General features: G+C 49.7%; 1 protein-coding gene across 11 annotated transcripts; it reads left to right on the top strand.

The window, feature by feature from the left end:
* Positions 1–6,477: 6,477 nt before the first annotated feature.
* On the top strand, positions 6,478–25,551 carry LOC149347835 (uncharacterized). Of its 11 annotated transcripts, none has more exons than XM_089587536.1 (13): positions 6,478–6,578; positions 9,608–9,724; positions 12,249–12,344; positions 13,247–13,413; positions 14,329–14,425; positions 17,788–17,951; positions 19,466–19,562; positions 19,740–19,937; positions 20,755–20,923; positions 21,369–21,470; positions 22,246–22,377; positions 22,805–22,959; positions 25,256–25,551. In XM_089587536.1, exons 7-12 carry the CDS (start codon positions 19,486–19,488, stop codon positions 22,910–22,912), a joined length of 786 nt encoding a protein of 261 aa, XP_089443662.1. In that variant the 5' UTR covers positions 6,478–6,578; positions 9,608–9,724; positions 12,249–12,344; positions 13,247–13,413; positions 14,329–14,425; positions 17,788–17,951; positions 19,466–19,485; the 3' UTR covers positions 22,913–22,959; positions 25,256–25,551. The 11 variants fall into 11 exon arrangements, 10 of the variants coding, with proteins under 10 accessions (XP_089443662.1, XP_089443661.1, XP_089443663.1 ...); XM_089587535.1 differs by having other exon boundaries at positions 9,583–9,724; XM_089587537.1 differs by having other exon boundaries at positions 9,583–9,758.
* Positions 25,552–25,835: the final 284 nt, after the last annotated feature.

Genomic DNA, 25,835 nt, shown 5'->3' with positions numbered 1-25,835 from the left:
ACGTTAAAAGAACCCCAGGTGGTCGAATTTTCCGGAGCCCTCCACTACGGCGTCCCTCCTATCTGAGACAGTTACTGCGTATTCCCTTTCCTCGAAAACCAATTTTCAATTATACGAAGGAACTCCTTTGCCTGCTCTCGGCGCGACGCCTTGCCCGTGGTGCCACGGCTCAGCGCGCAGCCACGCTGACCTCGTGAGGCGATTGGCGTAGTGTAGCTCTCGCTACAAAGATTCCGTCTGCGACATTTCGGTAGCGACACGCCGTCGTTGTCTCGGGCCACGCGGGAAGGGGGAGGGGGGACGGTTCAAAGCTGACTTTGTAAAGTGAAATAAAGTACCAAAAAAAATTGCCGAACATCTGTGCAGGAAATAAGCTCCGGTGCATACGCGTGCTGTTTGTGCTATAAACGAACAAACAGCTCAAACGCACTACATGAGCTCCGAACTTACAATATGCAGCAGTGCAGTTACTTGCAGTTGTCGTGATCATCGCTGATAGTTATTTCGTGTCAAACTGCAGGCCTCCTGCCCCGGTCTCCCGTCAGGCTCATGCATCCCTTGCCGCAGCATACAACTGCTGGGCGGGTCTAGGCCGCGGGACCAGCGTGAGCATCATCAACGCTTCCATCACGTGGGTGTTGCTGCGACGCCGTCGCCCTCCCCCCTTGCAACGACCTGACAACGGGGACAGGTGAGGTGGAGGAGCACGTGACTCTCGCACGTACAGTTGCGGACATGAGTGGACGGAGCTCGATATTCCGCTCTTCACTCCTTCCGTGTGAAAAAAAGAAACGTTGTTTGCCCCAGAGAAAGCGCGCTGGCATCCACTACCAGCATGCTCATACCGTAATTGGCAATTGCGATTATTTAACGCATGAAAAATATTAGGAGCGAATAGCATGCTCCGTTTACAATTGTGCGTACCTGTACGCTTTGACGTGGTGCTTGTTGTAGAGCGGCAGGAACACCGGTAGAACGCTGGCGTTTAAGTGCTCGACGTTCGCAGGGGGGATTCGTCCGGCCGTGCCGGGTGCGCAGCTGTCGGTGACGTCGACGGACGTCACGGTGACGAGTGCACAAGTTTCCTTGACGTACCTGATAAAAAAAGAAAGGTTGCGCATACAGGAGAGAGTGGGTCTTGTGTTCTTCTCCTTGCTATTGCAGTGCCTCAATACTCTTTTAACTGTGCCCTGTTCGCGTATTAACCCTGCACTCTTTACACGAATACACCTATATGGGTGTAAAAGGAGAGTAAAGTGTCCTATAGCACACAACTATTTTAACGGGTGTGCGCTAGAGGACAACATTACTCCCTCTTTTCTCTCTGCTTAGAGAGTGCAGAAATGAAGCTGCAATCCCTCTTTCCGCGGAAGTGGAATAAGGGAACGCATATAGACCTGCTCATCGAAGCGTAAATGTAAGTGCGCTGCCCTCGTAACGTTTCACGTTCACATCTCTGGCTACTTTTTCGCATGCTTACCAGCGCGGCATTTCGCTTGCACGTAACGTACGCCAGTCACCCCATGTTCGTAGACCACGCGTCGATTGCATCCTTCAAGTCAGAGCTAGTGTCAAATAGCGGATTAAATGAACTCACGGGCTTTCACGATGTTCTAAGTAGCCTATAACCACGTGAGCAGTCATTTCCTGACTGAATCTGTGGCCTATGCCATGGTTTTCTTACCTCGCTATCGGTTCTTTGCACTGATGCCGTAGTAGTCGCGGTGCCGGAGAGCGGGGGCATCGTGAAATGCCGCGCGTCCGTTTGATTCGCTGTTCGCCACTAGCTGGGACTTGAATCGCTAGTGCTGTTGCATCTTCACGATTAGCATGTGGTTAACTTCGCTCTAACAGGGTAGCTGTCGGCGCTTTGGATGTGGAAGCTGGCCGGAGTCGCTTGTCCATGACGGGTGAGGACTTACCAGATGTGAACTCCGGCAGCCAAGGAGGTTGGTATCTGTCTTCGATATACTTCCCAAGTACCGTGGAACGCCGTGTTGCGAATGCTCTGCAGAGAGACATCGCACCGGGGCTACTCATATAGAAATGGGGACACAGCCGTCAGGGTGAGGAGAAATCGGCGTTGTTTGGAAAACGAGAACTCCTACCACTGAATGTGGCGTTGTCATTATGAGAGTAGTTGTGAGACGTCATATCTATAACCCTACCTCATCATTTACGTGATGTCAGCAATTTTTATAAACAATGTTTTTGATCAGGATGGATGTTTGGGGAGTTTGTTGCTCATGATGAAAAACTGTAGTGCTCGAGACAAGGACACAACGAAGACGAGAGCACATGCGCTAACTTTCAACTAAATCTTTATTCAATGCACAAACAGCTTTTAAATAGTGCGAGAGCATCAAATTATCGTCCCACATGCCTATCACACCGCAAGTCACTTTTCACATTTTGTTCGAGCCATCGAGAAAAATCATCTTCTTTGATAGAGATACAGACGGGATGCTTACACGCTTCTAAGTATTTTTTTCGTCTTGCTTCAATAATCTCCCGTGTTAGCTGTTTACTGCTTTTGTTACTCACCTGGCATTCATCGAACTTCGGCATGCATATATCTGATTTACATTCCTCACAATGTTCTGAAAGACTGCCTTTTCCATTTTCTATATTCTTATTGTGCTCTCGTAGCCTCTCGTTTAGGCATCTCCCGGTTTGGCCTATATAAACCTTACCACATGACAGTGGCAAGGAATACACGACACCTTCTGCGCAGTCAAAGAATTTCTTCTTGTGATTCTTTGTACAGCTTTGATTTTTCACAGAGTAAGGATTCGTCATCTAACATTGTGATCTTACATAAAAAGAGGCATTGTCAACACGTGTTTCAAAAAGGCTCTGGAAAAGTTGTGTGGGCACCGTGTGAACAGTAGTTTTCAGGAACAGGTAAAACGGTTACAAGAGGCTGGGTATCCTAAAGCCATCTTGGTGTCAGTGGCTGAAGGGATGATTCGTAAGAATAATTCCAAAGGTCAAACTTTGCGTGAGAAATGTAGAAAAACAGCAGTAGTTCCGTACATGCACAGGATTTCCCATGATCTGAAAAAAGATAGGCCAACGAGCAGGCGTTGAGGTAGTGTTATCGGCCTCAGATGACGAATCTTTACGCAGTGAAAAGTCAAAGCCGTACAAAGAATCAAAAGAAGAAATTTGTTTACGGCGCAGAAGGTGTTGTGTACTCCTTGCCACTGTCATGTGGTAAGGTTTACATAAGCCAAAACGAGAGATGCCTTTACGAGAGGCTACGTGAGCACAATAAGAATATAGATAATGGAAAAGGCAATCTCTCAGAAGATTGTGAGGAATGTAAACCAGATATATGCATGCCGAAGTTCGATGAATGTCAGGTGATTAACAAAAGCAGGGAGCAGCTAACACGGGAGATTATTGAAGCACGACGAATAAAAAACTTAGAAGATAAGTGTGTAAGCATCCCGTCTGTATCTCTATCAAAGAAGGAGACGATTTTTCTTGATGGCTCGAACAAAATGTGAAAATTGACTTGAGGTGTGACAGGCTTGTGGGACAATAATTTGATGCTCTCGCAGTACTTAAAAGCTGTTTGTGCATTGAATAAAGATTCAGTTGAAAGGTAGCGCATGTGTTGTCGTCTTCGTTGTGTCCTTGTCTCGAGCGCTACATTTTTTTCATCATGAGTCTTTTTGAGTTAGAGGAGCGCTTGTTTCGAGGTAGCACTGTCAGCGAGGTATGACGTAACGAATACAGCTATGACGTGCTGACTAGCGGCATGGTGCGATGTCAGTGCACGCTAAAGATCCCCATGTGGTCGAAATTTCCGGAGCCCACCACGACGGCGTCCCTTGTAGCCTGAGCTACTTTGGAGCATTAAACCCTCATAAACGATCAACCAACTAGCAGGCTGGTTGAATAGTAATGGATATGTAGTTAATTTTCAACTACTTCGGTTGTCCTCCTCATATATCGAGTGGCCTGTGGCACATCCTAAGTAATGTCCTCATCACTTTGGAGGTGGGCGCACAGTAAATCGCATTTCATTTTCGTGCGCAGAACTCGAATGGCTAAGGTAAAAATAATTTACTGCATATTACCCCAATTTACTTTTAGAAGATAATCCACTAGCAGATATTTTATGTTTTTAGTTTCCTGAAAGAAGCGGCGATCTTGAACAAACTATGGTGCCACTAAAATTCGGTAGTTGCTTAGCTCAGTTAGGCCAGAATATACACAGCAAAAAAAAGTTTAATCTACTGACATTTGACTCCCCGTCATCTCAGCTCACGGGGGAGGGAGGAGGAGGGGACCAAGGCCGAAGTTGTAGCGTAAAATAAAGTACCAAAAGATTGCCGAACATCTGCGCAGGAAACAAGCTCCGGTGCATACGCGCTCTGCTAGTGCTATAAACGAGTCAAACAACGCAAACGCATTACATTAGGTTCGAGTTAACAATACGGAGCATTGCAGTTACTTGCAGTTGTCGTGATCATCGCTGATTGTTACTTCGTGTCAAACTGCAGGGAGTCTGCTTCGGCCTTCCGTCAGGCTCATACATCCCTCGCCGCGGAAGACGACAGTCTGGAAGGTCTATAGGCCGCGGGACCAGCGTGAACATCATCAACGCTTCCGTCACGTGGGTGTTGCTGCGACGCCGTCGCCCTCCCCCCTTGCAACGTCCTGACAACGGGGACAGGTGAGGTGGAGGACCACGTGACTGGCACGTACAGGTGCGGACATGAGTAGACGGAGCTCGATATTCCGCTCTTCACTCCTTCCGTGTGAAAAACAGAAACATTGTCTGCCCTAGAGAAAGCGCACATTAGCATTCACTACAAGCATGTACAGCCTTTGTCAAAAGTAACCAGGCTGCATGCTTTGCTTCTAGCTCGTACAGTGGAGCCCTCACAGCTTCCCTGAAGTTGAAATGGCGGTTAAAGGCAAGGACTGGGTGTCTTCTTACCTTCCAACATCTTTCAATTTTTGGTAAAGCCACAAGGGGTCCACTATACAAGCTTGAAGCAAACCATGCAGCCTGGTTACATTTGACAAAGACTGTACATACCATAATTAGCAATTCCAATCAGGTAACGCGTGAAAAGTATCAGGAGCGAATAGCATGCTCCGTTTACATTTGTCGGCACGTGTACGCTTCGATGCCGTGTTTGTTGTAGAGCGCGCGTTAAATAAAATGGCAGAAACACCGGTGGAATGCCGGCTTCTAAGTGACGTTCACAGGGCAGCTTCCTCTGGCACGGCTACATAGCCGAGGGCGCAGCTGTGGGTGACGTCGATGGACGACAGACGGACGAGTGCACAAGTTTCCTTGATGTGCCTGATGAAAAAAAAATTGCGCACACAGGAGAGAGTGGGTTCGGGTGTTCTCCTAGCTATGCAGTGCCTCACTACCTCTTAACTCTGCCCTGTTCAGGTATATGAACCCTGCCCTTGAAACAAGAACACGCCTTATATGGGAGTATTAGGGAGTAATGTGTCCTACAGCACACTTCCTTTTTTAAGGCGAAAGCCTGTAATGCCTCATACTGTCGTTAGCAGACGCGTCGGCAGAAGTGTCGACAGACGTGTCGGCAAGAGTGTCGACAGACGCGTCGGCAGATTCGTCTGCCTTTCGGCGTCACTGCTTAAAAACCTCAAGGTTCCAGCATGAATAAAGGCGCATCCAGTGAATGCATGGGCTTCATAAATAAAATAAAAGGAGTAAAGTCATGAAAAAGAAAATAAAAAAGAAAATAAACTGAAATAAAAATGAAAATAAGATGTGAAAATAAAAATAAAAAACAATAAAATTAAGAAAAGGAGCAAAAATATGAAACAAAAGTAAATAAAATCAAACAATGGCCAGGAAACGCTTTCGACTTGCAGCACTCTAGAGAGCCAAAGTGCCCCCTGAATTTTAAAAGGTGTGCTCTAGAGGACAGCTTTACTCCCTTTTTAGTTCTCTCTGTTGAGAGAGTGCAAGAATGAAAGTGCAGTCCTTCTTTCTGCGGAGGTGGAATCAGGGAACATATATAATCAACGAATCGTAAATGTGAGTGCGCTGCTCTCGTGACGTTTCAGGTTTGCATCTTTCCCATCTGTTTCGCAACGGAACGTCTACCAGCGTGGCATTTCGCTTGCACGCGACGCACGTCAAGCATCCCGTGTTCATAAACAACGCGTCGCATGCATCGTTCAAATCCGAGCTAGTGGCGAGTAGCGGACTAAACAAACGCGCGGACTTTCACGATACTCAAGCAACCTATAGCCACGCGACCACTCATTTCCTAACTAAATCTGTGGCCTATGCCCTGGTTTTTTACCTGGCTATAGGTTCTTTGCACTGACCCCATAGTAGTCGCGGTGCTTGAGACCGGGGGCATCGTGAAAGGCCGCGCGTTCGCTTAATTCCCTGTTCGCCACTAACTGGGACTGGAGCTGCTATTGCTGTTGCATCATCTTGATTAACTTGAGGTTAACTTTGCTTTCACAGGGTAGCCGTCGACGCTTTCGATGTGGAGGTTCAGCGAAATCGGTCGTCGCAGCCCAGACGAGGATTTTCCATACTTGAGCTCCGGCAGCCAAGAAAGGTTGGTGCCTGTCTTCGAGGCACTTCCTGAGAATCGCGGAACGCCGTTGTTGCGAATACTTTGCAGACCCTCGGAGACTCCTTGGGGCTACTCATGTAGATACGGGGACATAGCCGTCAGCATGAGGAGAAATCGGCGTTGTTTGGAAAACAAGAACTCCTGCCACTGAGTGTGGCTTTGACAGTAGGAGGGTAGTTGTGAGACATCATTTCTATAACCCACACTCATCATACATGTGGTGTTTCACTTATTACTGTCAGCAATTTTTAAAAAGTCTTTTTGAGTTAGAGGAACGTTTCTTTCGAGGTAGCACTATAAGCTAGCTATGACATGGGACGCAGCTAAGACGTGCTAACTAGCGGCATGGTGAGATGTAAGTGAACGTTAAGAACCCCACGTGGTCGAAATTTCCGGAGCTCGTCACGACGGCGTCCCTCATAGCCTGAGCTGCTTTGGCGCGTTAAACCCTCATAAGCCATAAACCATCAGCCAACTATCAGGATAGTTGACTACTAATGAACATGTGGTTCATTTTCAACTATTTCGGTTGGCCTGCTTGTTCATTGTGTGGCCTGTGGCACATCGCAAGTAATGTCCTTATCTTTTTGGAGGCGAGCTCACAGTAAATCACATTTTACTTTCGTGCACAGAACTCGAACGGCTAAGGGCAAAAAATATTTGTGGGGGTCGATGTGGGGGTCACCCAGGATGCGTCCGCGGCCACGTTTATTTGAAGGCTGCCAGAGAAGAGATGATGGCGGCAGAGCGGCGGCGGGAGCGTCCGGCCGAGGACGAGGTCCAAGCGTTCTCTCTAGCGCGTGCCAGCCTCTTTGTCCTTTTCGGGATTCCGCGACTGCCGGCCGCGCGGGTGCCTACAGGGCTCCCCCTCCAGATGATTAGTCGACGCTTGTCGAGAGAGTCGTGCAGTTCGTTCGGGGTGCGAAGGCGAGGCTCAGGCGGAGGGCCCTAGCTGTGGCGCTGCGTCCGAGCTTTCGGAAGGCTGCGAGGGACGCGTAATGGCAGTGGAGGGATGTTGGGAGGCCCGCGGTGTGGACCCAGCTGCTGACGGGTAGCGCATGAGGGTTGGCGCAGCTTAGGTAGCGAGGTGTGGCAGGGATCTCGAGGGTCGCGCAACTGCTGCCGGTCCGAGCTGGCCGGGGAACCAGGTGGGCGGCTACTGTTGTCGGGTCGTTCATGAAGGAGGACACCGGAGAAGTAGCGGCAATCGGAGGAGGCTGCGGCACCGTGGCAGCAAATGGGGGCACGTCCGCGAGCCTGGTCGGCCTAGGGATCTTGCTAGACGGCGGCTGCAGAAGCTGTAGCGGGGTGGGAACCTGAATCTGCTGTGGGCGAGAGGAGGTAAGCGGTGGTCTCTCTTTCAACTTGCGTTTAGCGGCGGCCGAGCCACCGGCGTCAGGCTCTTTTGAAGATGTTAACAATGGTGGGGAGCGAGAAGGGCCCACATCCGTGGTCTGGTCGGGCTTGATAGCAGGCACTGGCACCGGTTCAAGATCCCTTTCAGGCAAAGTAAGGCTCGTGGCAACCGCCATGCTTGTTACTGCTGTCACCGGTTTGGCCGTCTCATCCTGCTCCTGATGACGTTTAGTGCTTTGCGGACCTTTTGAGGGGCTAGGGGTGTGACGAGCAGGCTTGGTCTTTGCCGAGGGCTCTTTAGGATCAGCTGGCCGCTTCTTCAACTTCACAGTAGTGGCCTGGAGAGCTGTTGGCGGCAGTGACGAGGTCGGTGGTGAAGCCGGAAGCCGCGACACGGACGCTGCTGCAGAGCCCGCCTTGTCGTCAGGAGGCGGTGGCGGCAACGTCTATGAAGGGCGAGGAGGCAGGGCCAAAGACGCGGGTAGAACAGTAGTGGGAGCAGGAGGCGTGGCGAAGCTGGTACTGATCCCACCTGGTGTGGCGTATAGAGGGACGGCCGGGGCGGAGAAGGTGGGCAGGAGTCATGGCGGGGCGGCGAGGGGCGGCTGAGGCGGCCCGGGTTCTGATGAAGGCTGCGAGGGCGCGAGCGAGGCCGGTGCAGGGCCAGAGGCTGGCGGCGGCGAAAGCGGGCCCGCTGCGCCGTAGAGCGGCAGCGGAACATAGCAGGCGCCGAAGGCCGCCAAATCGGCCGCACGCAGCTCATCGTATGGCCGGCAGTCCAAGGCAGAGCAGGTGAGTCGACGCAGAAGGTCGGGCGGGAGGATATCGCAGAGGACTGCGTGCTTGAACGGCTGGGTAGTGATGTCGTTCACGTACAGCGGAGCCTCGAACTGAGCGAACCAGGGGCCAACACCCTGGGGCCGGAACGCTGCAAGCGGCAGGTCGAAGCCTAGGTTCTGCAGTACGCCATCCTGGAACGCCGCTGATGTAGATGGGGCGGTTTACCGGGTCACCACATTGTGGAGGTCGATGTGGAGGACGCCCAGGAGGCGACCGCGGCCACGTTTGTTTGAAGGCTGCCGGAGAAGAGAGCGGCGGAGCGGCGGCGGCAGCGTCTGGACGAGGTCCAAGTGTTCTCTCTAGCGCGTGGCAGCCACTTCGGGATTCCACCGCTTCCGGCCCCGTGGGTCGCTACATATTTGACCGTATTTTACAATGAACACACTCCATTCCACCCCAATTTACTTTTTCGAGATAGTCTACTCGCAGATATTTTATCTGTTTTTAGTTTCCTGAAAGAAGGGGCGGTCTTAAACAAACTACAAGTTAGTCCACGATATACGCAGCGAAAAAAGGTTTCGTCTACTGACATTTCGGTGTAGCAACACTCGTCGTTGTCTGGGGGCACGGGGGAGGGGTTCAAGGATGACGTTGTAGAGTAAAATAATATAAAAAAAATTGTCGAACATCTGCGGAGGAAACAAGCTCCGGTGCATACGCGCTCTGATTGTGTATAAACGAGTAAACAGCGTAAGCGCGTTACATTAGCTCCGAATTAACAATACGGAGCAGTGTACTTATATGCATTTGTGATGATCATTGCTGATCGTTATTTCGTGTCAAACTGCAGGGCTTCTGCTCCGGTCTCCCGTCAGGCTCATGCATCGCTCGCCGCAGAAGACGGCAGTCTACCACCGTGATCATCTTCACTGCTTCCGTCACGTGGGTGTTGCACGTTCGTGCCCCGTGCCACGTCCTGACAACGGGGACAGGTGAGGTGGAGGAGCACGTTGCTGGCATGTACGGGTGCGGACATGAGTAAGCAGAGCTCGATATTAAGGCGAAAGCCTTTAATGCCTCATACTGTCGTGAACAAGACGTCTTAGCAAATGTGTCCGCGTTTCAGATTGGTCGAAATGGTCGTGACGTCACTGCGCGCGAATTTCAAACGGGGCCAATTGTACTTTGGCTAGTAACCATGCGACCAATTAAATGGATGGTATAGGGATGTTCCGAGTAAGTGGGACTGAGTTTAGTTAATTAGTTTATTAACCAATTGGCCTAATTAACCTTTCTAGTGGGACCAGATAAATAAATAAAAGCGAGTAGGAAATTGGTCGAGTTGGGGAATCTAACCAGGGTCTCTGGAGTGCGAGACGATCACGCTAAACCCTCCGCCATGCGAGCTCGATGGTTTGGAATGAACAAAGGCGCGTCTAGTGAATCCGGTGTCTTCGTTCACCCCCTTGTCTTCCTTCCCTTACGGCGAGGTTCAGGCGCCCACCGAGGTGTGCGAGACAGACAAATTTCCTTTCCTCAAAGAACAATTTACCGAACGGGTGATGACGTTCTGTGGACTCCCTGGCAGGGTTGCAAGACGCTGTCGCGTTCCACTCTTCTTCAAGGCGAAGCTTAAGCGTAATTAATTTGCCGTTAATCATGAATTAGTGATTAACCAGTAATTAATCATTAATTAATTTGTCATTAAGTATGTATGACGTCATTCAGCGGTGACGTCACCAGTGACACACAGGTAGTCAAATTCGTGCGGAAAATGTTTTCGCCTCTGAATTTTTCCCCTGAATTTTTCCGGTCATCACTCCTTCGGCGTAAAAAACGCATTGTTTAGCAGGCACTAGCAGCATGCACATACCATAATTGGCAGTTCCAATTAGGTAGCGGGTGAAAAATATTAGGAGCAGTTAGCATGTTCTGTTTACTTTTGTCCGTACCTGTACGCTTCGATAATGTATTTGTTGTAGAGCGCGCGTTAAGCAAAACGGTAGAAACACCGGTGGAACGCCGGCTTTTAAGTGCTTGGCTTCACAAGGGAGCTTCCTCTTCACAAGGGAGCTTCCTCTTCACAAGGAAACTTCCTCTTCACAAGGGAGCTTCCTCTTCACAAGGAAGCTTCCTCTGGCAAAGCTGTATAGCTGGGTGCGCAACTGTCTGTGGTGTCGACAGACGTCACGGTGACGAGTGCACAAGTTTCCTTGACGTACATGAAAAAAAAAAAAAATTCGCATACAGGAAGATGTGCGCTAGAGGACAACTTTACTCCTCCCTTTGTGCTCCTTTCCGTTTAGGGAGTGGAGAAATGAAACTGCAGTCCATATTTCTGCAGAGGTGGAATAAGGGAACGTATATAGACCTGCTTGTCGAATCGTAAATGTAAGTGCGCTGCCCTCGTAACGTTTCACGTTTACATTTCTCGCTACTGTTTCGCAAGGAACGTCTACCAGCATGACTTGCACGTGACGTACGTCAAGCACCCCATTTCTGTACACCACGCGTCGCGTGCATCGTTCAATCCGAGCTAGTGGCGAATTATGAATTAAACGAACGCGTTGCCTTTCACGAAGCTCCGGTTTCTGGCACTTCGGCTACTACGGCGTCAGTGTAAGCAACCTATAACCAGGCGAGCAGTAATTTACTGACTAAATCTGTGACCTATGGCCTGTTTTATTGCGAAAGCAATACTACTTGCACTTTCACGCCGTTGCGTGCCGCGGCCGGTGGCCACCATTGACCTTCATTTGACCTTGATTGCATTAAATTGGATTAGATTGGCTTAGATTGGATTAGATTAGATTGGATTGGACTGGATTGGATTGGATTAGATTAGATTACATTAGATTACATTGCATTGGATTGCATAGGAGTGGATTGGAGTGGATGGGATTAGATTCGAGTGGATTGAATTGGATTGGAGTTTAGATTACATTGGATTGGATTGGATAGGAGTGGATTGGATTAGATTGGAGTGTATTGAATTGGATTGGAATGGATTGGATTAGATTGGAGTGGATTGAATTGGATTGGAGATTAGATTACATTGGATTGGAGTGGATTGGATTGCATTGGAGTGGATTGGATTATATTGGAGTGGATTGAGTTGGATTGGAATGGATTGGATGAGATTGGATTGGTTTGGATATAATTGGAATGGATTGTATTGGATTGGATTGCATTGGATTAAATTGGATTGTATAACCGATGCATCACCACAAGTCTAACCACAAGCATCACCACCAGCTACACTACCAGCTGTACTATGGCGTACGTACGGATATTGCTTTCGCAATTACCGGGCTTAACCAAGCTAAGCCACAGAATTTTTTTTTACCTGGCTTTAGGTAGTTTGCCCTGACGCCGTAGTAGACGCGGTGCCGGAGACTGGGTGCATCGTGAGGGGCCGCGAGTTCGTTTAATTCGCTGTTCGCCACTAGCTCGCACTTAAATCGCTATTGCTGTTGCATCTTCTTGATTAACCTGAGGTTAACTTCATTTTCACAGGGTAGCTGTAGGCGCTTTGGATGTGGTAGCTGGCCGGAGTCATACAGCCGAGCAGGGACGAGGACTTTCAAGACTTAACTCCGGCAGCCAAAGAAGGTAGGTATCTGTCTTCGATACACATTCCACGTATCGTCGAACGCGTATTGGGAATACTTTGCAGACTCTCAGAGAATCCTTACTGGGGCTAGTCATGGATACGGCGGCACAGCCGTCACAAGAATTCGGCGTAGTTTTGAAAACACGAGCGCCAGCGACTTAGAGTGGCTTCGTCGGTGTGAGAGTTAGTGTGAGACGTCATTTCTGCAAACCGCCCCCATCGTATGCGTGATCTTTCCATTCCTGCTGTCAGTCATTCTTAAAAACATTCTTTTTGAGTTATAGGAGCACTTGTGTTTCGGCATACCATTATCAGCGATGCATGACATCAGAATACGGCTAACACGTGCTAACGAGCGGCATGGTATAATGTCAGTGCTCGTTAAGGAATACCAGGTGGTCTAAATTTCCGGAGCCCTTCACTACGGCATCGATCGAGGCCTGAGTTAGTTTGGGACGTTAAGCCCACATGAACTTTAAACCGACCAACTAGCAGGACGATTGTCTAATAATGAATAGTTCATTTTCAACTTTTTTGGTTGGCCTTCTTATTTATTGAGTGGCCTGTGGCTCATCGCAAGTAAAGTACTTATCTTTCTTTAGATTTTCGAAAATCCTATTCTCGCCGGCGCTGCTGCGCAAGCAATTTTGGAGCTGTACACGACCGAAACGGAAACCCCGTTACCAGGATGTTTAGCTACGCCATCTAGTGTACGTCATACACCCGTGCGCCAGTCACGGGCTCTCCCAGCTCTTTGCTCCTAGTGGGGCACTGCGAAAAGAACAGGCGACACATGGTGCTTTTGTTAGCAGACGACCTCATGAGTGCACTGTGTGATACCAGAAAACGAAGCCTGCGCATACAGGAAGAAATTGGAAGACGACCACCGTGTCTCTTGCAGGCGCCACAGCTGCACGGGTGGTGAGATATGCAGTCGGCGTCTACCCGGTCCAGTACAAGCGCTGGCAGCATTCATGGCGCATGTGCTCGCAAACGAAACCATTGTCACCGGAAAAGCTTGACACTGCAAACCCTCTATGCTGCTCCTGAGCTGGTCGCTGGCGAAAGGTAGTGTGTGTGTTAGTGTGTTGTCACTTGCCCTCTGTGAGATAATTTGTGTGTGGAAAGATATTCTGCGGGTATTCTTTGGCTAACGAAACAGCTCGATGGCAGTGTGAGCAGTATGAATGAAGGGTGCGTCACACAGTGGTAGTTGTCGCGCAATACATATCCTAACAAATTACTGGGCAACACTTCAGGTGTTACGACTCACGGAGGAATGAATAGAGCCATTGAATACGTCTTCATACAACATGCCCTCATTCTGACAAGCATGCAATACCTACGGTGAGATGCGTAGGCAATGTCGAGAACAGGGACCAATAACGTATTGTTCTCGCAGCATCGGCATAATATTCGCGGAAAGGTTCGCATTTTTCAGCATTAGCTGCTCAAACTATTTAGCACCTGCAGCTGCGCATATCATTCACTGCCGCAGAACATGCGAATTTGTTAGCGCGAGTCTAGAGCGAGATTTCGGCGACAGCCTTTTGCGTTCGAAGCCAAATATAGAGCGATAATTTTCTTCGCCCCAGGTAGCGAAGCTTTGAACTTGTATGTTCGTGAGTTTGGTGTTTTGTATAACGCGGTTGCATTTTGGTTGCTGAAAGTGCCTTCAGCAAGGAACTCCAATCACCAAAATTTATATTCGAGTGCTGGGCAATGCGCGCGGAGGAAGACAGTCAAAAGTGAAAAAGCGTGTATTGCTTCGAAAAATATTGGCAGGACCATCTTGCTCGGTAGTTTTTTATAGCCTGGTGATAACTCGCGCTGGCTTTGCGCTGGCTTTGCTTCGTTCATGAGTTGTGTCCCCCTAAAGACTGGTGGGGCACGTCTCATTGTTGATGTCGTTCTTTTTCACATCAATCTTCTCTGCTGCAGCAACATGATAGACGCTTTCTAATTGTAGTCTTTATTTCTCAGCACCTCCAGCGCCATGGACAGCACGGTCGCCTGGAACACCTTCGTTGCGTCCGGTGGGCTGCCGGCCGGAAAGCCATTCCAGAGCTACTGCGCGCTCGTAAGCAGTCTTTGTCGACAAACAGGGGGATGATAGATCTGCATGTGCGTGCCGAAGTAACCGCTGTGGACTTGGCGTTTACCTCAATCACACCTTCCTGGCTTTCTGGTTGTCTTTAATTATGCGAACTCTACTGCCCACTATTTCCGACCTTTTGGCACCAGCTTCGAAACACATTTCTTCGTGTTTAGCGCACGCACACAAGAGATGAGATCCAGGAAGCATTTAGGCGGCTCCACAGAATGCCTTCACCTCGACGCTGTAGCCTAGCTGGCTCTCGAATTAGACTGCTGAATGAACACGAGCTTTCTGCAGTGTCCAAACCCTGCCACGGATCGTAGCTACATGTAGAATCAGGCGGGATGCAGAAAATTCGCGCGTGCTGCGCACTGTCAGTGGCCGTTAAAAGAACGAGCGGAAATTGGCGTGTTTTAGAATAGGGGGATGGTATCGGTTAGGGCGACAGGGAAATAGCGGGGTGCCAGTGCTCCTGCGCAGAACAATAACCCCCCTCTGGTTACTGTCCTACGCATGCGCACTGGCGTCCCGCTATTCCCCTATCTCCCTAACCGATAGGGTCCCCCTATTCTAAATCTCCCCGTTAACCGGCAGGCTTCCACTATGCGGTGTCTATCGCGGCGCTTAGCTCCACGTAATACGCACAGTGTCAGCGGTGGATCCATTTATCTTCGATGGGGCCCAGCAGCGGCAAGCTAACGGAGCGGCGATACACCGCTTTCAGTGACCCCCTCTGGCTCCTCGAGTCATGCGGTTATGCGACGAACCCAGAACCCTCCTTATTCGGCAACGCCCCCGAGTATCGCGCTTGGTCCCTCTGACGAGCGGCGCCACCAGCGAATAAAAAGGAAAGGGGGAGATGGCCTCCAGAGAAAGTTGGAGGATGGCGGCCCTCCAGCTGAAGGCATACTCTTGTGACCTCGCGAAGTGGTGACGTCATTATTAATGCCAAACCATTATATGGCTATGTACTCGTCGCCAAAAAGTGTCCGCAAAATGTGTCCGCAATTTTGTCTGCACGTTGCTGTCGTCCTTTAAAGAGATACGGAAAAAAAGTCATTGTATCATATAGAGGATAAAAAATCTGGCTATAGAAGAAGTTCGGTCGATCTGGAGTAATTAGTTAATTGCTTAAAGCCCAAAAAAGCCCACTAGGACATCGAAATAGTGAGAAGACGTCAAAAGAGCCGCAGACGTCAAAATGACACCAAAACGAACAAGGCCAAGGGAGAAGGGGTGTCGAGGAGGCGTGAAAGCTTTCCCACTTGTCCAATGCGAGTCGCAGCTTTGACCTCGGTTTTTTCACAGGACTGCCACGAGCTATCGGTGGTGGTGGTGAAAAACTTACTACTCAAAGATGGTTTGAGAGTCAGAAAACCCCGTTGCATGGTCGGTAGCCCAGATCACTTTCGTGCGAGTTGGATTGGCGTGAGCGCGTCTCAGAATTTGGGAGGCAAGAGGTGATATTTCCCCTGCAAGATAATGTTCACAGGCCCGACAAGAGTCTGTGATAACTGTTCTCGAGCGAGAGCTATTGCGACTTCCACCGCTCGTGTTGAATTTGGGGCCCGAAAAGATAGCCCATCGACATTCATTCCCCGGTGGACTACGGCAGGCGTGTAGAATCCTGCGGGTGACGGCCCTGTGATGTCAACGTAGCAGACGCCCTCTTTAGATCCATATTGCCTCTCAAGCGTGCGAACCCGTGCTTGTCGTCTGCCTTCAAGTGAAGCCATGTCCATGTTACGCGGGAGCGGAGCGACCCAGAGCATGCGGCGCCACAGCACCGGGATATTCTCCGTCCCCTCTGGTATTCATGTGTGTTGGATGTGTAAGCGGTTTAGCAGGCGGCGTCCAGGAACCGTCTGCGATAGCCGCGTATATTGGTTCATGAGGTGGCCCTCCCGCAACTCCTGATATTAGTTTACCACTCCCAAAGCCTTCAGTTTGGCGTTGGAGGTAGCCACCGAGACTTCCAGTGCTCGCTTTGTTGCCTTCCTGATGATGGCGTCAATGCGCTCGTCTTGTTGTTTGGTGATGCGTAAGTACGCACGGCGTAGAGGTTCCGGCTAGTCACGAAGGCATAGACGAGCCGTAGCGCGTCCCTGCCCCGCAGACCCCCCCCCCCGCTTGTTGGAAACACGGTGGATCACGCGCCCTACTTGTTCACCTATGCGCTTGAGTTTCGCTATAGTAGAGTCCGGCCTAAGTTTGTTATTGATGAACAGACCCAGGATCTGGAGCTCTGCCACTTCTCTGATGGGACCGCCCGACAGACATGTGTAGAGACGTGTTGTACTTGTGTCTTGTTCTGACGTGTAGAAGTTCTGATTTGGCGGGAGCACATTGGAGACAGTCGGCAGCATATGCATTGACTAGGGAGGCGGCCTGCTGAAGGCGGTCCTCCATCTGGTTGTAATATCGTCTGCGTAGAGTGCGTGTTTTGTGCCCTCCACCTGAGCCAGTCGGCCGGGCAGGTGCATCATGTCGATGTTGAAAAGGAGCGGTGATAACACCGCCCCCTGTGGTGTACCTCGTGTACCCATAGAGTACGGGCCGTATTCTTCGTCCTCGATCCGGAGGAGTGCCTGACGCGCAGAGAGCAAGTCTCTGACATAGGCGAAGGCCTTCGCCCCGCAGTTGGTGGTGTTCAAGTTAGAGAGTATGGTGCCATGTTTACCATTGTCAAACGCCCCCTTAAGATCGAGGACGAGAATGGCGTTGTCGTTTTGTTGCATGGCTGTGGGTCGTATTATATTCCTGCGTAGTTGGTGTAGGACATCCTGTGCAGACATGTGCGGGCGGAACCCGAACATAGTGTCTGCAAAGAGGCTTTTACCCTCCATGCATGGAGAGAGGCGATCCCGAACCATCGTCTCCATGAGCTTTCCCACACGCGAAGTCAATGAGGTGGGTCTGAAGTTGTCCGTGGTCAAGGCTTTACCTGCTTTGGGGATGAAAGTTACAAGCGATGTTTTCCATTCGAGTGGGAGTGGACACCCATCCCAGACCTGATTTATGTATTGTAGCAAAGGGAGGTAGAGGTATGCAGAGTCGGACAGGTTCGCCAACAGTTTCACTGTTATGCGATCCCGACGCGGTGCCCCACCTAGGCGAATTTTAGCCAGGGCAAGGCTCACGCTGCCGAGTAAAATAAAGTACCAAAAAATTGCCGAGAATCTGTGCAGGAAACAAGCTCGGGTGCATACGCGCTCTGTTTGTGCGCTCTAAACGAGCAAAGAACGCAAACGCGTTTCATCAGCTCCGAATTAACAATACGGAACAGTGCAGTTGCTTGCCTTTGTCGTGAACTTTGCTGATCGTTATTTCGTGTCAATCTGCAGGGCGCCTGCTCCAGTCTCCCGTCAGGCTCATGCATCCCTCGCCGCAGAAGACAACGGCGCGGCAGGTCTAGGCCTTCGCAGTATACCGTGAGCATCGTCAGTGCTTCCATCACGTGGGTGCGGCTGCGCCACCGACGCAGATCGCCCACTTGCAGCGGGGCCAGGTGAGGTGGAGGAGCACGTTGCTGGTATTTACAGGTGCGGACATAAGTAAACAGAGGTCGATATTTCGTTCTTCACTCTTTCCTCGTAAAAAAACAAAGAAACATTGTTTTTCCTGGAGAAAGTGCATTAGCCTCCACTACCATCGTGCACATACCATAATTGCCAATTCGAACCAGGTAACGCGTGAAAAGTATTAGAAGCGCATAGCATGCTCCGTTTGCTTTTGTCCGCACCTGTACGGTTCGATGTCATGTTTGCTGCAGAGCGGGTGAAACGGCCGAAAAACGGCTGATATCACTCATGAAAACTGATGCAACGATAATGAGGTTAGCAGCAACCACTTTCACTGCTGTTGCCAAACGTTAACAATGAATGACAAAGTTCTGGCAAAACTCTCAGAGAAACCAGAGTTCTAACAGACCTCTTGTAACAACAGGGGAGCTTCATCTGGCACGGCTATTGACGGATATCACGGTGACAAGCGCACAAGTTTCCTCGAGGTAGCCCATGAAAAAAAAAAAGAATTGCGCATACAGGAGAGAGTGGGTTCTTGTGCTGTGCTTCGTGCAATTGCACTGCCTCACAACTTTCTTATTGACGCCCTGTTCACGTAACAACCCTGCTCACTAAACACGAACACACCTGTAAGGGAGTAAACAGGGTTGCAAAGTGTCCTCTAGCACACTTTTTAAAAGGGTGTGCTATAGAGGACAACTTTACTCCATGTTTACACCTTTCTGATTAGAGAGAGGAGAAATTAAACTGCAGTCCATCTTTCTAGAGAGGGGGGAATAAGGGAACGTGTATGGACTTGCTTATCGAATAGTGAATGTAAGTGCGCCGTCCTCGTAACGTTTCACGTTTACATCTCTCAATACTGTTTCGCAACGGAACGTCTACCAGCCAGACATTTCGCTATCATGTGACATACGTCAAGCAACCCATGTTTGTACTTCACGCGTTGCTTGCATTGTTCAAGTCCGAGCTAGTGGCGAATAGCAAATTTTGAATTTTCAATGCGGGCGAAATTCTAGAGGCCCGTGTACTGTGCGATGTCAGTGCACGTTAAAGAACCGCAGGTGGTAGAAATTTCCGGAGACCTCCACTGCGGCGTCTCTCATAGCCTCAGTCGCTTTGGGACGTTAAATCCCTTAAACCATAAACTGAACAGCGAATACAAAGAAAGCGCGGCCTTTCACGACGCTCCCGGTCTCTGGCATCTAGGCTACTACGGCGTCAGTGTAAGCAACCTATAACCAGGCGAGCAGTCATCTCCTTACTAAGTCCGTGACCTATGGACTAATTGTTTTACCTGGTTATGGGTTGTCTGCACTGACGCCGTAGTAGACGCGGTGCCAGAGACTGGGAGCATCGTGAAAGGACGCGCATTCGTTTCATTCCCTGTTCGCCACTAGCTGGGACCAGAGCCGTATATTACGGCTCTGGCTGGGACTGGAGCCGCTATTGCTGTTGGATCTTCTTGTTTAACACGAGGTTAACTTTGCTTTCACAGGGTAGCCGTCGACGCTTTGGATGTGGAAGCTGGCCGGAGTAGCTACTCCGAGCCAGGGGGAGGACTTCCCAGATGTGAACTCCGGCAGCCAAGGAAGGTTGGTATCTGTCTTCGATACACTTCCTAAGCCCCGTGGAACGCCGTACTGCGAATGCTCTGCGGAGGGACATCGCACCCGGGCTACTCATATAGACACAGGGACACAGCCGTCAGCATGAGGAGAAATCGGCGTTGTTCGGAAAACTGCAGGGCGCCTGCTCCGCTCTCCCGTCAGGCTCATGCATCCCCCTCGCCTGAGAAGCCGACACTTGGAAAGGTCTGGGCTGCAGGACCACCGTGAGCATCGTCGCTGCTTCCGTCGTCACGTGGGTGTTGCTGCGACGCCGACGCACGCCCCCCCCCCCCCCCCCCCCTGCCGTGTCCTGATAACGGGGACAGGTGAGGTGGAGGAGCACGTTACTGGCATGTACAGGTGCGGACATAAGCAAATTGAGCCGGATATACCGGACTTCACTCCTTCCGCGCAAAAAACAAAACAAAAAAAAAACATTGTCCTAGAGAAAGCGCTCTAGCATCCACCACAAGCATGCACATACTATACTTGGCAATTCCAATTAGGTAACGCGAGAAAAGTATTAGGACCCAATATCATATTCCGTTTATATTGGTGCGCACCTGTACGCTTCGATGCTGTATGTGTTGTATAGCGCGCGTTAAGCAAAACGGCAGAAACACCGGTGGAACGCCGGCTTCTAAGTGACGTTCACAGGGCAGCTTCCTCTGGCACGGCTACATAGCCGGTTGCGCAGCTGTGGGTGACGTCGACGGACGTCACGGTGACGTGTGCACAAGTTTCGTTGACGTAGCTGATGAAAAAAAAGATTGCGCATACAGAAGAGTGTGGGTTTCTGTGTTCTTCTCATTGCTATTGCAGTGCCTCACTAGTCTCTTAACTGTGCCCTGTTTGCGTATCAACCCTGCACTCTAAACACATGTTCACCTATTTGGGAGTAAAACGGGAGTAAGGTGTCCGTATCCACAGTTATTAGCTGCCTCAGGCGATAGCACGCCACCCCATCTTGCTTGCTTCACAGAACCCTGCCGGTATTATTGTCATGGCTTATAGTCATTGTAGACTCCGTATGCTTCTTATGGTTTTGGAAACGAGTCATATAAAGAACGCATTCGGAAGGGTAGGAATCGTCTTACAGAACTTTTAACTGTGTCCGTGAAAACGAAACCTGCGCATACAGCCACAAATTGGACGAGGATCGCCGTGTCTCTTGCAGCCGTCACTGCTTCACAGGTGGACAGATGTGCAGTCGGCGTCTGCTCGGCCGAGTACAAGCGCTGGCAGCATTCACGGCGCCTGCGCTCGCAAACGAAACCATTGTCACAGGAGAAGCATGCCACTGGATACCCTCTACGCTGCTGCTGAGCTGGTCGCTGAAATATAAGGTGTGTGTTAGTGTGTGGTCACTCCCCTTTTGTGAGATAACATATGTGTGAGTAAAAAAAATTCTGCGGGTATTCTTCGGCAAACGAAACGGCTCGATGGCAAAGTGAGCAGTATGAATGAATGTTGTGTGAGACAGTGATAGGTGTGGTGCAGTACATATCCTAGCAAATCCCTGGGCGACACTTCAGATGGTACGACTAACGGAGGAAAGAATAGAGCCATTGAATACGTCTTCATAAAACATACCCTCAAAGCCGTGGCAAAAAAAAAAAAGAGTTGGAAATACCCACTGCGTGGATGAGGTGACTGTGTGCCTCATTCCACTCGGTGTAGAGCAACCGAAGTTGTACATGTTGTTGGTGGCGTATTGTGACTACGTCCATGGGGTTGATTATATACCGCTGTGAATTCCCGGAGGCTCACAATAAGATTCGCCCTGTGCAGGCTGACCGGTGTGCAGCCTCACCGGGTCGTGTGGAATACCAGCGTCGCGTGGACAGTGGCGAGGAAGAGGAGGCAGTCCCACAGCCTTTGTTGCACTACACGGTGAGTGATCATTGAGAGAGAAGGAAACTGCCAGTGGCCGCGGCGCAAGGTTCGGTGTTCAGTCCTTTCAACGGTAGTCACAACTGTTTGAATCTAGATGCAAGAAACGCCTATGCGCTGACGAGGAGCGGTGGTGCTGATTTGCTTTGCGTCAGCTGACCTGCTAAGAATTGCGGGGAACTTTGGTCAATACGTTGAAGACTCTTTGTGCTTATTGGACAGATTTCAAAAGGAGGCGTGCCGTTTACAACAAAAGCTATGGTTGTCAACCTCTGTCTTTGCATTCATGCCATCAATGCATATTTTTCTTTCGGGCGGATGGCTTGTTATTCTGAAATTACTTGTTGTCACACTCGTAGGTGTGCTGCTTGCTTAATTTGAAAGCATTAGGTTAGCATTAGATTAGCATTAGCTGGCGGCTACAAAGAAGAGTACCAGATCCTTCCCTGCATGAGCAATAAAGATAAATGCGCAAAAGTTAGTGGTAGGTACCGTGATGACATCTTGCTGCAGGAAACAATCGGTCCATGAGTTGTAATTAATTAGACGCGGAAATTGCACTTGCACATCAAAATAGCCGCGGACGTCGATATAGTACATGGACGACGTCCATGTACTCAGTGATCTCAAATGTTTTCAGTGTAGTTAGTTTCTCTTTCATTCTCCGATTCATTGTTTTCGAAGATACTATGGAGACTATCGCTGTTTCGCTGTGTTTGGTCGATGTAAGTCCCTTAAGGATAGGATATAGCTCTCTCGCGACGCGATGATGCAGGTCGGCTTGCGGCGCCCCACCGCTACTCTCTCCGGGACATGCCCTGGGCGGACGGCGTCGCGCCCGATCGCGTCTTTCCACACGAAGCTGCTGTACACCGATGTCCTGACAGCAGCTGCCGGAACAACGGAGGTAGGTCGGGAACGCGGTGCTATAACGTTTGACCTGAAACGAAAGCGAAACTGTTGCGCGTTTGTAGCCTCCGGTATGAAAACAGGGAGTCGTTGGAATAACCGCCTCGAAGAATACCCTACAGGCGGATGGAGTAGGGTGGCTACGAAGGTACATTGTGTAGCCCTCTGTAGCTGGCGGCTGCAGTTTTGCTATGGCTACTGGAATCTTCGGTGTGTTACAACTGCTGTATTTAAAACACGTCTCTGCGTCTGTCTGATTTCCTCCTTGTTCGAGAGATTCGAACTACACCGCTATAGACACAGAGGAATACGTGTTGTTGGAACTGTGGGTCGTCTGAATCAAATGGCAGTGATTTATCTCTAACCGAATACATGCGCTCGTGTACGGTGCACAAAAAGTTTGTTATTTTGGTGACTTCTTCCAGAGCTGGAGCGGCTTTTCTTTGGATGTAGTGCCTTCCGGCCTTCTGCCTTGCGGTAGGACAGCTGGCGTCCGGCGGTGTCTTCTGCTGGAGTGCACTTGCGAGTTCTAATGTCTCTCTGCAGCGGTGCACGCAGTCAGGCCGTTTATTCATCCACTGTAAGTGACCGGATACCTATAGCTGCTCGGGATGTGTGCGCACGCGTGTGCAATACTTGCTCGTTGGTACAGACAGCAGTGTTGTGTTATCGGGAAACTGCCTTACATTATCTGGACGCTGACAGAAGCCAACAGCCACAGAAACCAAGGGGCACAGGGGATTTGTAATTTATTTATTTATTTTGTGTTGTTGATAAATTTATATCACTGAATATGTTATCACATAAGGCTAATTGATTAGAAAAGCAGAAGAAAAAACAACCACATGCCGCCGATGGGATCCGAACCCACGACCTCCGAATTACGCGTCCGGTGCTCTACCGCTGAGCTACGGCGACGGCTGCCAACCTTCTGCTTTCGGGGGTATTTATGTTTACAAATAACCTAACCTTTTTAGAGTGTTCATCAGCGCCACCCACGTTCTTAAGCGGCGGACGTAACACGTCCTGAGTTACCGCTGATGTGACGTAGAACGTCATCGAACGGCGAGGGTGGAAGCTGTGTGAGAACCCTCTTATGCTTCCTAAGGCATCAAGGCTGCCAGAACCGAGGCCCTCGTTAAGCAATTAAGCAGACGAGGAAAGGGGAATGAGGGGCTCGTTATAAATATGACAGAAGCCAACAGCCACAGAAACCAAGGGACACAGGGGATTTGTAATTTATTTATTTATTTTGTGGTGTTGATCAATTTATATTACTGAATATGTTATCGCATAAGGGGGTTCTCACACAGCTTCCACCCTCGCTGTTCGATGAAGTTCTACGTCACATCAGCTCAATCAGGTAACTCAGGACGTGCTACGTCCGCCGCTTAAGAACGTGGGTGGCGCTGGTGAACACTCCCAAGGTTAGGTTATTTGTAAACCTAAATACCCCCGAAAGCAGAAGGTTTGACTGCCGTCGCCGTAGCTCAGCGGTAGAGCACCGGACGCGTAATTCGGAGGTCGTGGGTTCGGATCCCACCGGCGGCATATGGTTGTTTCTTCTTCTGCTTTTCTAATCAATTAGCTTTATGCGATAACATATTCAGTAATATAAATTGATGGGTGTTCTCGGAGATTTACAGCTTGAGGAGTCTAATAAGTGCTCCACTCTAAGACAAAGGCAAGCCATGCAGTCGAGTTAGTTTTGGCAAATACTGTACGTTTTAATTTATGGGCGTTTAACATTCTAAAGCTACCCACGCTAGGTGGTAGTAGAACTTTATTGAATGCACTGGGGTGGGCTTTAGGGGAGAGTGGAGGGTTTCGCCAGTCCCTTGCCTGGGTGGTAGTGATTCCGGGACGCCACTGGCGGTAGCTGCGGCCTTCGCTCTTTGAACCAGAGCCCTGTGGGACTCCAGGCCCAAGCAATCGGACAGGGTCGCCTCCAAGCCCTCTCTCGTTGGCTGAATTATTCTTTATTCCGGGATTTTTCTGGCAACCCCATACCCTGTTATATGCGTCGGCCTACGTGTCACAAAACTTACAGGACCCCCAAAGAAGTCGGGTCTATGTGTTTTGAAATCGAAGGGCTTAGTAATGACCCCTTCTGCAGCCTTCTGAGGTGTCGTTTCCACGTTTAATCCAGGCCCTTGGCGGGCTGTGTGAACGTCCGCCTGCACAGGAGTCCCGAGAGAGTCTGGGAAGTCAATGGAACTCTCTGTGTGCGCAGCCTCGTTCCCATCTATTCCCTGGTGTTCGGGCACCCATACCAATAGATTTGTTCTCTCGACTGAGCTATGTCGCACGTTTGTTAAAATTTTGCCGGTAAGCGACGCTGTTCTTGCCCTTACATTATTTCGACAGGCGTGTTGATAGTCAGAAATTATGTGCATGGTGTCTTAGTGAATGGCTGCCAGCGCTATCACCACTTTCTCCGCTCACGAAACTTTACTACTTTTCACTGAGAGTCCATCCATCTGCCTTCCCCAGGATGAAATACCGTACAAAGCTTATCGGAACTGCTGAATGTAAAGGTGGTCGAGGGCTTATCAAGCTACATTTTGCAGCTTTCTTCTGTTTGCATTGAACTTTTAATCGAAAGCTTTACAAAACAACATATCAAAACCTTGTTAAACGGGCTGTTTGTATACTGCTAGTACATGCTGAACAGGTGTAATAGTCCAATGTGTGCACTTTACTTGTGGATACCCTCTCTGGTCATGCCTTTACACATGCACTTTGAAGCTTCAATATCGCTTGGAAGACGTATCGTTACACAATACATCTCGACTCCCAATTAATAGTGCTTGAAGGTAAGGACTTGATTTTTCATACTAACTGTCGCTCAACATCTTTCCCACGTTCACCAACAGCTGATACCCGAGGACCTGCTGGCTAGTCGTGTGGTGGTCGCAGGGGAGCTGCGCCGGACTCCAAGAAGTTCGGCACCGCCTCCCGGAACTCACCGGGCTGACTGACCAAAGTCCATTTGGACATTCAGCTCGCCCATCTGGACGAGGAACAGTAATCAGTCATCGCCCGATTCATCGAGGTGACGACTTCCCTCCAGGACTTCTCTTGCATCCTGATATATGGACCCTCCGAAATGACGGCTGGCTCCTGGTGGAAGTGGCGGTCCCAGAGATTGGTTTTAGGGGGGGGGGGGGGGGACGGACTTCCTTTCATTCATTCATTCATTCATTCATTCATTCATTCATTCATTCATTCATTCATTTATTGTACCTTTAAAGGCCCTTTTCGGGCATTACATAAGGGGGGGGGGAACAGTTGAAATACAAAGTAAAGAGAATAACAATGTTAATACAGTAAAATACAACACAATGCAATGCAAGAAGAATAAAAAGAAAAAAAAGAAAAACAAAAAGAACTGGAGTACACTAGAAAATGTTAAGATGCAGTTCTAATCAATACATGGTGGCGGATAGGCTAAAG

The sequence above is a fragment of the Amblyomma mixtum genome, chromosome 4 (assembly GCF_055824585.1).
Source record: "Amblyomma mixtum isolate Tamu chromosome 4, ASM5582458v1, whole genome shotgun sequence".
NCBI lineage: Eukaryota > Metazoa > Arthropoda > Arachnida > Ixodida > Ixodidae > Amblyomma > Amblyomma mixtum.
The sequence above is the reverse complement of the archived record's forward strand: the minus strand, read 5'-3'. Positions and strand labels throughout refer to the sequence as shown.

Bases quoted from the DNA above. Each gene is read 5' to 3' on its own strand.
- LOC149347835 (XM_089587538.1), top strand. From the start codon at position 19,486: ATGTGGAAGCTGGCCGGAGTAGCTACTCCGAGCCAGGGGGAGGACTTC. The intron at 19,938-20,754 runs GTGCGGACATAA...TGTCTCTTGCAG, and splicing joins CACGTTACTGGCATGTACAG to CCGTCACTGCTTCACAGGTG. The intron at 22,378-22,804 runs GTAGGTCGGGAA...GACTTCTTCCAG, and splicing joins CAGCTGCCGGAACAACGGAG to AGCTGGAGCGGCTTTTCTTT.